This window comes from Thunnus albacares, chromosome 22 (genome assembly GCF_914725855.1).
Source record: "Thunnus albacares chromosome 22, fThuAlb1.1, whole genome shotgun sequence".
In the NCBI taxonomy this organism is placed as follows: domain Eukaryota; kingdom Metazoa; phylum Chordata; class Actinopteri; order Scombriformes; family Scombridae; genus Thunnus; species Thunnus albacares.
In genome coordinates this window covers 23751960-23764623 of record NC_058127.1, presented here as the reverse complement: position 1 = coordinate 23764623, position 12664 = coordinate 23751960, and the positions used below count along the sequence as shown (strand labels likewise).

The following is a 12664-nucleotide window of genomic DNA, read 5'->3' as shown; positions in this document are numbered from 1 at the left end:
GCTTCAAAAGGCTTCTAAGGTGTTTTAAAAATTCATAGCAAGTAAAATGAGTCGCAAGCATCTTCTAGTGTCTTTGTGCTAAATGCCAGAAATATCATTTGACCAGTTCCATTACGGGATTTACTTGTAATGGCATTATTTCATTTTTAGGACAGGAAAGGCTTTAAGGATGAGGACTCTCATCTCCTTGGATTGAGGCAAACTTTCATAACAACAGGACAAGTGTGAAAATGTGTTGTATCTTCAAAAATTCTTCTTCCAAAAACAGGTGTTGGAAAAGAGTGTGTGCGGGGGGGAGGTCGTCTTATAATCAGGGTTGTCTAATTTTAAACATTTTTAGCTTATTTTATTTCCAAATTTAACAATTTTAATTGTATTTAAATGTCTTTATACTTGTTTTTTATGTTCTATCTTGATGTCTTTAATGCTCTATGTAAAGCACTTTGAATTGCCTTGTTGTTGAAATGTGCTATACAAATAAACTTGCATTCCCTAAACTTAAAAATATCTCTTCCATAATTTGCCACTCCGGCCTCTTCCTAACCATACTGCAGCTATTATGCACAAATATTGTAGAAAGACACCATTTTAAAAACTTCAGCACAGGATATTAAAAGAATGTTGTCACTAAATGTAATCTGAAATTTTGTATCAACATTCTACCTTGTGATAGATCTGGGGGGTTTTTAGATAATGCAAGCTTGCTGATGGTAATTAATTTTTGCCTCCATACTGGAGTGTCCTTCCTTATTTTAACTGGCAGTTTGTTTTTAGTTCCAGTGGATCATATTCTCAAATAACACATATTTAACTCAATGTCTTTTAATTCCTACACAGTCTGTCTGTGTAAACTCTGTCCTCCACCTCACACTTTCAAGAACACTCTACAGTAAAGCTTTTTAGTTTCCTCACAAATTGGTTTTGAGAGAGGAAAATCCGCAGAGCATTTCAGCAAGCTTAATGGTAACACAATATTACAGCTCAATACCGGATACATCCTCCTACCTTTTTCTTGTTCGTCGGGCAGATGTAGAAGCTGGTCACCACAATGGTTGTCCCTGGCATCAGGTTAAGTTTGGTGTAGGTGGTACCATAGTCAGTAGACCTGAAAGCAGGCAGACAGAAAAAGTGGAAGTTAGTCAGGAAACTTTGAAAATAAGAATATTTTGTAGTCATTTTCCTTTCACAATGATGTCATGAATTGCACAAGCTTCAATAGAGAAAGACATTAGAGTAATAATTTGTAGAATAGGGCCTTATTCTAAAAACGCCTGCTACACATGCACAATGCCGATCGTGCATTACATTTTACAACTTTTCTTGTTTCTATTTCCCCAAACTCTTCTTATCCTGCATATTGAAACAACAGCAGCTCCATGAAAAACCTTTGTGTTGACAGAAGGAGATTAAATCTGCAAAAAGCCCAGGAAAGGGTGACCTGCTTATTCTCTGAAACTGCCCTAAAGGCATTATATCAGCACTCTGTTCACCATATTGCCACTTTGTGGTCCGCGGTCTGAACCCGGTGACAAATCAGAAGTGGCTGAACAACCTGTCATTGCCACGACAATATAAAAACAGCCTAGGGCTGGCAATGAAGTGCTGGCCAATCACCAAATCTGCCAGCTTTAAGAACAGGTCTGTGTGTCTGAGATCAATAGCTAGCTGCTGGATTGTTTCTGCAGTCCAGCTCTGTCTCACCCACCAAGCAGAGTGAAGGTGATTGTTTGTGACAAGTTCTGAAAAATAGCAAAGGTTTCAGCTTGACAAGGCTGACGTGAGGTGACCGCTTATGGATAATTAATGTCTCAAATTCCTGTCAGGAATACATAGCAGAAAGACTAATCCAGGAAACATTCTGCTGAACCAAATAATGCAAGCAAGGGAGATTAAGGCAGCAAATACTGATTACCGTGGATTAAGAAACAGAATTAAACTGAGAAGTAAATAGAGGTTAAAGAATGCAGATGCAACACGTACTGTATTTGCCTTCACTATTTCTAGTGTTCAGCTTTTGACTGCTTTCTGGGGCTAATTTCAAAAGCAATCCAAAGCACACAGGAAAGGAGATGCTGCAGCATTTAGCTGAAGGTTGAGGGTTCAACAGGAGGGAGCCTGGAAGGAGAGGTCTTGATGAAAGAGAATGATGAGCTAGCACGTCGGCCTGGTTAAGGATGAGAGGATTTACTCCTTCACGCAGTGGGATATCAACCACCGACAGACACACACAATGAGACACATACACATCCGAAGCCCTGCCAAGCCATTCAGCAATCTGCTCTCCCAGAGTGCTCTGATACAGCTGGAGAAAATGGAGTGGCATAGCAGGGGTGAGCTATTTCTCTGCGGTGAGCTGGCAAGTGTTTTCATCTTCCTCTCCGGCCTGTGTGCGGTGTTTAACCCAGGATCACTTGGAGGACATGGACAGATCTAGAACTGATGGCTGTGTTAGCAACCAGAGCTCAGTGCTTATCTCAAAACCTCACTTGTGGATGGAGTAAGCACCTGTTTGGCCCGCTGTACAGAGGTCCTCTGGGAGGCTGGATCATCAGGGTGTCAGTGAAAAAACTACAGAGATCAGTGGCATTTATTCCTAATGAGTCTGGAGGATAATAACAAATATTTAGTGTTTTTGAGTTTGGATTCATATCTTTTTTATTCTTATATTACAAATATTTTAAAGTATTTTAAATGTAGTTTTACTGCTGATCATTTTCAAAACATATCATTAATACACCACCTCCTGTGCAGCCATTGGTTTCAGTTCATACCAGTAAATATATGAAAATCAACTAACAGAGACTTGAAATTGCTTGTGGGGAAACCCTAGCATCTGAAACATGGGAGATAAAACCAACTTTTTTAATGACAGATATTTCCAAATTAAAATTATTCTTTTGATGTCCATGTTTTCTTCCACTGCTTGTCTTCTTGGTTTAAGTGTGTGTGACATTAATACATTTTTTTCTTCTTGATAACTGAATCTTAAATCTGCATTTATTTATTTTTGGGCACTTGGTGGCAGAGGAACTCCACAACAAACTGAAAAGAAAATGTAAGACATTAGCTTTAAAGTTGTTACTACGGACATCTTGGCAGAAAATTGCCTAATGACACATCAATCAGACATGGAGCAAACACGTTCACTTGGAGTCGTGTTTTTAGATACCCAACGAATGTAAGCCCAATATTCATTCTACTTTTAGCTCTGGTTTGGTCTCCACCAACTATTGAGGGAAGTTGCCGCTAGCTGCTAGATGTCCGCCTTTCTTCACCAGCTAGTTACAAATTTTGTCTCTACTGCTGAATGCTAGGCAGGTAGAGTTCAGTCATCAGGGCTTTATATGCTGAAAACAACTGCCTGCTAATGAAAATCAGGTTGATAAGAGCTGAACTTGGGGCCATAAATACAAAACAATGAGCTAAAAGAACCTAAAACAGTCAGTGGAGTTGAGGGGAATTACAGAGTCAGGTGATAACTCTATGTGGATTTGTCACTACAAATAACCCCTTTCACATTACTCATAGTCATTTGAACCATTGTTAATATCAAAAACATTGACTAATGCAGCTTTAACTCTATCTGAAGTAAAAGCAGTGGCTGCCTGGGAGGCAGCAAAATAATATGAAAACTAACCCTAAAGACATGGTTGATGTTGAAAAGGTTTTACATTGCACACAAAATACAGAATGTGTTTCTACTGATAAAAGAATGATGGCCAATTATTGTAATAACTATAATAGACTGTTCCATTACTTAGTTAAAATATACTTAAGACTGTAGTTGTTGGATAATATAAATCATCAAATTATTTCTGGAGGAGACTTTACACATCTACTGTATTGCTGTACATGAAACTGCTTGGAACAAACCATCAGTAATCTCTGTTCAACACAGAGCTCTCCAAAGCCTTCTCTCTATTATAGATATATATTCATAGTCCTTCATTAGTAGGAGTGTAATGAGTGGCTAGGGTTTGGGTGGGCCTTCTGCCCAGAAACACATATCAACATCTGGACACTGACTATTCACACCTTGTGCCCTATCTTTCTGTCCTCATTACTTTCATTACCAAGAGTCTGTTACCAAGGAGACTGATTCTTTATATTCACCTCGTTGTGTTAAAGACCAATGGTGTCGGTCAAATGACAGAAACTATTAGAAACACATGGCTGGTTCCATGTGGCGATGTGAAAATTGTAAGTTTATGCTTGTTTTCTTCTTGATTTGTTTATCCTTATGGGTAAAGACCTAACTCCTAACCCTTGTGGGCACAGAAGTGACCAAACTTGTGTACGTGGAAATGTAGTGTGGAAATCAGTCATCGTTAGAGAAAGGATTTTGTGGTTACTCACGTGAGAAACATAAAAAAAAGCAACTGACAAAGGTTTCAAAGCAGGAGGGAGGAGTCAGGGGGCAATAGAAAGATGCTCCACCGCTAATAAGGCTAATTCACGGGATGGGGGGGTTGCTGTGGAAAGTCAGCAGCCCCAGCGCCTTATATGGCGAGAGTAATGATGTTGAGTTAATAGGAGAGCTCATTTTGTACTGTCTGCCATCCAGACCTTTGGATTAATAGACTTTTAGGGAGCTATTGTAGATTAATGAGGAATAATTACTTTGAGACAGAGTGGGGAGCAGATGAGAAGGGAGATGGCAGAGCATGGGGAGGAGGAGAGGCAATAAGGATTGGACAAAAAAGTGACTAAAATATAATATATTATCAACTCAGTGTTTCTCAATCCTAGCATAACTATATATTTGCAGGAAAGTAGGGCATTGGGGCAGAAAAACCCCTCCCATTGATATTACCCTTCTTTTTTACAGCATCACAGAAAGAAGACCCTTACCTTCAACACATCATAATCAAGACACTGAGTTCACAAAGACTTAAACAAGTTGCCTCAGTATATAGAGGCTATAGAACTGAAATAATAATAGTGGAAAGTTATAAACCACCAGAATACTGAAGTATGAGGGACGAGTCGAATAAGAGGAGACAGGAAAGAGGAGAGAAATGTGGACATTAAGTGTCTGTGAGAGTGGGTGTGACAGAGACAGACACTGCGGGTGAAATTGTATTTTCCTTGATGCGCTTGAGAAAACAGAGAAATGTGGAAGCACTTTAGGGCGGCGACAGGTGCTGATTCAGATTTAATGTCCTAATATGTCAAGGTTGCTCCCAGCGCCTGACATCTCGGAGGAGAAAAATCGAGAACGTCAAGCGAATGTGCGATGAGACAGAACAGCAAAATATAGAATGAGAATGGATATGAGGAGGAAGGTATCCGATGAATTTCTGATAAATCTACCCATACAAAGATCTTCAACCTGTTAGCTGGTGATGTGCTATGATTGAGAGGTGACGGACGAAATTGTATGCTTCAAGGAAGACTGATTTGAAGTCATGTCTCTTCTCACCACTCATGCATGTCAAGAAGTATGTGTTGTCAAGAGGTAAACTAATACTCAGAAATTGGTTCAAATGAACATAATAGTAGAGCAGAGAGCTGGGTTGGCATGTTAAAGACAGGTGAGAGGACAGATACAGTAGTTAGATGTGTCTTGACGTGCTGAAGGTCTGATTTCTGCAGGGAGTCGAGCGCTGAGGCAGACAGATTCTGTCAGTCTGAATCAAGCCCAGACGGTCATGTTTGATGAGGCTCATCGGTGATTGGCTGATATACAGATGTCCCAGGATGCCCAACTAGCGATTGGGGTGGAAGTTGGGAAAGAAGCCAGCATCCCCCGACAAGAGAGAGGATTGAGCCGTATCTGCCTGTGGAGAATGTGTCAGAGCTCTCAATCATCCGTGCAATGTGCTGCACTGCCACAGAGACACAAGGCTGAGGAAATCTGCAGTGCATTACAACGCCACCGCTCTGCTGACAAGAGTGATGAAGCATGAGGAAAATTTGCTTCCTTGCCAGGGTATCACTCACCAGGGTTATTAGTTGCATCCCAAAAGAAATTGTGCCAAATTTTGTCCGGAGTGGGTTAAAGCTCAGGTCATGACCGATCAAAACGATCTAAGCTTTCCCCATCTTTCTTTTTGAAAGAGCAGGGAATTAGCACGAGATGGGAGCTTTTGATTTATCGTGGCAAAAGTAATTGCCGTGACTAGTGTTAAAAAATACTGCTGAGAGAGGGTCGCCATTAACGTTAAAGCTGATTTACAGTGGTTAAAAGCAAGGCATCATAAATACCACCTGATGGACTGTGCCTTCAACAAGTGTTATCACATTTTACGCTTTAATACAGCAAGCAGTGAGGAATACTGTTTTATGGCACAGCTCTGTGATGCTGAGACAATGAATCTATGATGTATGGTGCTAAAGAAAGAAAGAGGGATGCTCCCATCTGCTTCACACATGGACAGGTCATCTTTCTGGCTCACGTTGTCCTTTAAAAATGACCATTGTGCTTGACTGCAGCTGTTTTTTCACACTCTTCAGTGCAATCTATCTGTGTATTTCCCTTCTTTTTACAGCAGTGCAATGGTTATGGATGATAAAGCTCACGGAGTCTCAGGTGTACCCTGGACAAAGGCTTTATGGCCATCTGCTATGGCCTGATTGTGTCAAAGCCCAGCTTTATTGACTGCAGAATAGACTGTAGTATGCCTTCCAGAGATTTACCACATGTTGCCAACAAAAACTGGGTGCTGGAGAATTGGAACCAACTTTGTCCTTTTGATCAAAAATGCTAGTGAGGGAATCCACCCTGCTATTTATGATACCAGCATCATTGTTTTAAGACATTAATGGCCCTGTAGTGATGGGGTTGTCCCTGTAGTGGGCACAGGGAGTCAGATGAACAGATTTTAACACTCAGTCCTTTAGCGTGAATGCTCCTCAGTTGTGAATGCCTCCAAAAAGTGACAGCTATACAGAGTGAGGTGAGAACCTGTGTCGCAAGGGAAAGCAAAAAATACAACTGGTGAACTTGGAATGACAGTGCTGGAGATGTCAACCGTACTGGTCACGTCTCATGAAAGGGCAAACAAGTCGAAGAGTCTACAGAGAGGTGTTGTGGTTGACAGACTCATGGCAGTCGATATACCAAAGAGGGAAAAGTGCTCACACATCTCACATTAGACAGATTTCATTTGATCATGAATGAACTCCATTCCCGTTACCTTGTATTGGGGTGGAGGCAGTATTCTCAAAGAAAAAACATCCATCCATTTTCCATTTTATCTGACTTGTGATGGCAGCAGGCTAAGCAAGGTGACCCAGACATACTTCACCCTTGCTGCATCCTCCAGCTTCTCCTGGGGGATTCCAAGACATTCCTAGGCCAGATGGGATTTCTAATCTCTAAAGCATTGGCTGGGATTTGCTCTGGGGTCTCCTTCCAGTTGGACATGTGCGAAAAAACCTGTAAAGTGAGGCTTTCCGAGGGCATCCGGATCAGATGTTTGAATGACTGAAACTGGCTCCTTTTGACGCAATGAAGCAGCAATTCTACTCCGAGGCTCCTCCTCAGTGTCTGAGCTGCTCACCCTGTCTCTAACGCAGAGCCCAGCCCTGTGAAGGAAATTCATTTATGTCACTTATATTCGTGATCTCATTCTTTCGGTAATGATGCGACTAGGGATTAGTGAGTTTTTGGGGGAATTTGTACAACTGATGCTTTAACTCAGAATGGAAAAGCTCACTCCATCTGTTCACTAATGTGAACATCAGAGCCCACTGATTTCTCATCAGCATTCCCCTTTCCTTGTCCTCTCCCATCACTCACTTCCTCAACAAGCATACACTTTGGATTTTGAGTCCTGCTGCTGCTGCACTTGGCACTACTTTATCAAAGTGCCATTTGCGGTGCCAGAGGGCCTCTAAGGAACTGTCATTTGTAATTCGGCGGAGAGGACTTGGAAGATAATGCACTGTATTGTCCTGTACTGTAAGGAGTAGGAGTAGACACTTGTAGATGTGGTACAGATCAGAGCTGACAGTCACACACTCTGTTACATGAAGGGTCCATTCTGCAACAGATTTGCTTATGCTGCAAACTGTCATATTGTATGTGAGTAAATTAACTAATTTGCATTAGAAACACAATACCTGGTAGAAGAGGGTGGGAAGATATGGGCTACATTTCTTAGTCAATGATGCCTCAGCAGCAATTGGCAAATTGCATCTAGAAGTGCCTACTACACTGCAAGTAGTCGAGCAGGCATTTAGCCAGGATACAGTGATTCATGCTTGGTAAGGGCACTTCACAGTGGAGAATAGTCTCTTGAAGTGTACAAAACCACTGGAGCACAGTTATCAGGAACTCAGCACCACTGCCACTCGAGAAGCTGCTTATGGAAGTCCCCTGACAGTGCTTCTTGCATCTGGTTTTCCAGTTTGTACAGATAAAATGACATAATATTACGAATTCTACTCCACAGAAAGCTAAAAGTGTCAATCAATGGACTGAAATACTGTAGTATATCACCATCAGAAATCATTCCTAAGAGGTCATTGTCACTGATCTCTTCTTTCCAAGGCTTTATGACGAGTCTCTGGCCTCAGCCTGTTCATTTCATTACAATTTGTTTGGATCCTTCTGAATAAAAGAATGATAAAAAGACATATGGAGGTTGCCACGGCCTCCAGGTTTCCCTCTATGTACTACCATCAGCCAACTTCTATCAACACAGGCTGTGCTAGCACTTGGTGAGAGACATTCAGTCACAGTTCTGGCCCTCCTAATGTCCTCAGCTTCCTGCTGTCATATATTTCAAGCTCAACACCCACAGAAGTAGTCACTTGTAGTGCAGCGCTGAAACTTTTTCCTGTTAATCTGTTTCCCATTAGAGATCAATGTCACAAAAGACAAGTTTCAGATGCTTATAGTTGATGATCTGCAAGCAGATTGCTTGCAGATCATCAACTTTTTCTTTAAAAAAGGTGCAGAAATGATTTTGCTAATAACACTCATAAGAAGGAAATATACTGTATGACTATATATAAAGCACTCTAATTACCAGGAGAAATAACCAGACTCCCAAGATCCCATCAACAAAACTTTATGGCTCTCCCAGTGGGCATAATTAACCAAAATAAAAACTGAAATCAGTACAGACTAAAGTCCTTGAAGAGAATTCAATACTCATGCACATGTCCAAGATCCTGAAAGAGAGAAATCTACATATTATAAAGATCACTATCAGGTTGTAGAGTTGTTTACATTTCATTTCCGACACTGTTAGGCTTGGCCTACTTTTTGTAATCTCCATATTTGAACCATTCAAAGTGCTTTACTGGTGTGCCCAATACACTGTAGCAAGTTAAACGATATACCAGCAGCTAAACAACAGGCAGTGTGGATAGTAGAACCAATAAACACCAAACAGCTACACAAGTCCCCCAAGTAAACATACAAAGAGAGTTAGAAAGATAGTAAAGTTTTGTAGATAGCTGACATTAAAGGGTGAGTCAAAGCTTCTGCAATAGCTGCCTTTAGCTCTGATAAGCATCCCTCAACTCTGTGAGAAGCAAAGGACACCTGCAGACTACAAACTGATAAAAAATAAAAACTGTGATATCACCAAGCTACAAAGATTTATTTGACATTTATTTGAGACATTTCATTTGAGACACTGGTTTAAATGCACATAAGAAACATTGATAAGGATAATGAAGGAACACGGGGTTCCATGTAACTAAGTCCAAGCCCTGGACCTAATTCTGGAGCCTTTTCTCTAGTCTGTGTATCTATATACCTATGACCACCAGAGTGCAGGGAAAATTATAAGTTGATAGCATTGGTATTCTCAATTTTTTAGGGTGTGTTAGGTTGACAATATTTTGGATTGGGTCTAATTATCTGTGGAACTATTATGACTGTCCTTGCAACCCTTTCAGATTGGGCCTCCTTTTTGAGATTTAATTTATGCACGTTGGATCTGATCAGGTTTTCCTCTGGTTCTGTTTGGATCCAGTCCAGCATTTTGGACCTATGAAGTTCTCAAAACCTATGTTCATATGCAGCTGGTCAATCAGATTTCTGACTATATTTCTGAACTAAGGCTGTCATGTTTTCTGCATATTAGCGATGTGCAGTAATACTGTATGATGATGCAGCATTTTTGTCCTTACTGTGCACGTTTGTTTTACAAAGAAGTGGAACAGGACATTTTCAGACTTTTGAATTTTAGTTTCACTTTTAGTCTGACTGGATTTAATTATTGACTGCTACAAGTAATGTAATCTTTCCTTTCCTAATCCTCTGCACTCCCATCCTAGTAGTACTTTTCTTTTACTTTTCACAATTGTAAAAACCCTGTCAGAAATCCAGTTAAGTGGATAAATGGTCAAGAAATCAAGTTTCTCCTGCATAAATCTAGTCACGTGATCCTTAATCCCTTACCCTGATTAAGGGAAACAATTAACAAATCAGCTTACCCCTACAGAAATCTGACCATCAAGTGCGTGTTAACACACTTGCTGAAATGTGAGCAATGCACAGAAGCGTTGATGGTAGCGCTAAGTCCACTTAGCAGTTCCACTCGTCTTTCTCCCTTCTTCCTTTTCTTCCTAACTCTCTCCCTCCTGACTGAGATTAAACACTTCTTACAGCCTTCTCCTCAGTCTTCCTGTTCTAATGTGCTTAAGCTCTGACTCAACCACTTCCACTGGCTGGGTTCTGCTCAATAGAGGCACCATAAACCACCCTCCACCCCTATTCATCCACTTCTTCTCTGTAACACCCACGCTGTGCCCCCCCGCGTGTACCCATGTCCCAGCTGAATAGCGGGAGGAGGGGCAGTAAATGGGGAAATTTATCTAGATGACATCCCCATCAGCACCCTTAGGGACATGCACCCTGAACGCTACACTCTCCAAGACTTCACATGAAACATTTGTGTGTTTGTGTGCATTTGAATCTGTGAGGTTTGACTTAGATCCTGTGTTTTTGTGTGAAGATAAAAAGGAGCAAATCCTCTGACTGAACTTGGCTGCAAATCCTTAAACAGACAACGTTGTTCACAGCCAGAGTGGCAGAGCCTCTGCTGTTTCAATCAATCCATTCTGCAAATGATCCCGTCACCCACTATCTACTTTGTTTGTTTCTCCAAAGGCGTAAAGGCACAACAGAGGAGGTACAAAGACAAAAGAATACTCTCCAGTTTAATTGCTTTTACTGTAAATCTTAAAGATGTTTCTCTCTTTCTTTCCTCAGGCTTTTGGAAAACACTCATCACTCTCACTTTAAAAAGCCAATTACTGATCTCATTTAGGTGATTAAAGAGAGACAAAATGCTCTTATATTAAAAGGTATTACCCAGAAATGCAGCAATTAGATCACTGTAGAGAAAGATAAGGGTCTCACTTATTTGCTGTTTTTCACCTTAAAGGAGTAATCCAAGTTTTTTGGCACAATACTGACTAAAGGTTGGAATGTTATTTGTACTCACGTAGAGTTTTAATATTGGGTTCATGCTTTGATTAAAAAAAAAAAAAATCACCCTCAAGCTGCTACCACTCACATGTATATCTGTGCTAGGCATATTTTTGTTTGATGAAATGTGACCCTTTTTTCTGATGGTTGCATTCATATTGCAGAAGACTTAAATTAAATTTCAAATTTTTAAATAAAAAGATGCATGCTGCCTCACATTGTTTTCTGCCTTATTTGTTAGTCAGGCAGTGACCCTTGATAAGCAGTACTCAAATTAGTATTGCACATCCGTTGGTCAAAATCAATCCAGTAAAGGCAGACATATGCTGGTTTTCAGTCTCTAGTGTGCATCAGTCTCCAAAAATACTTAATCCTACATCTCCCATAATGCAAACAAACGCATGTTTTTGTCCATGAAAACAAGATCTTATCTTTAACACCCCAGGTCCCCAGTTTGTAAGTCATGCTTACCATTAGATATTTGCAATCTTCAAGCCTAAATTGAGATGGCTGTGATGACATCACTATGACATCATAGTGGTTATCTTCTCAGACTTGACAAAGGCTGAGTAGCACTCCTCTTAACTAATAAATTGACATCATCAACAAACATCATTAGTATTTAGCTCGAAGCACTGCTGTGCGTAAGTAAAGCCCCAGAGACCCACTAGTGTGGCTGTTCAACCAAAAATGGAGATGGTTTGGTGTCTTGTCTTATTATGACTGACATGGCTCATGGGCCAAACTGTCAAAAAGTAGGCATTGTCCTGTAAGACTGAGGATGATAGCATGAAGCAGCACAGTACATCTCAGTTTGTGGTATAGAGATATAATTGGCTGAAATGGTTTGAATTACAATTGTAAGCACTGCATTGTGTTTCAGAAACACACCTTCTGGATACAATAAAAATGTGACTAATCTAAAATTGAGTACAGCGTTGCAGGGTTGGCATCGGTGATCTGCACCGGGAATAAATTAGTTTTATGTCTTTTTCCAGTTTGTTTCTTCCATGTAATCCAAAAATCTAACCAGCTTATGCCAACAGCCAATCATTATATTTTTTATTGTACTGATGTTTTCTGCTGATGACTGTAGATTTGCCTGTTCCACCACTTTGCAAATGCTGGTTTCTGTTTGAAGGGATATGTGGAATATGCCTTGGGAACATTGCTTATTTGTGTTTGGTTGGGGGACCCATGAATATTATGTAGCGATCATGGGTTTTTATTTGATTTAAACCCTGAAGGACCTATGTGCTTTTGCTGCAG

General features: G+C 40.5%; 1 protein-coding gene across 11 annotated transcripts in view; it reads right to left on the bottom strand.

Moving 5' to 3' along the window:
- Positions 1-12664, bottom strand: part of sorcs2 (sortilin-related VPS10 domain containing receptor 2) — a 347239-nt gene that overhangs the window by 198463 nt on the left and 136112 nt on the right. For all 11 annotated transcript variants that reach the window (XM_044340749.1, XM_044340750.1, XM_044340753.1 and 8 more), the window contains one exon: positions 1006-1105. In XM_044340749.1, the coding sequence (XP_044196684.1) occupies positions 1006-1105 (100 nt within the window). The remainder of the gene's footprint in view (positions 1-1005; positions 1106-12664) is intronic.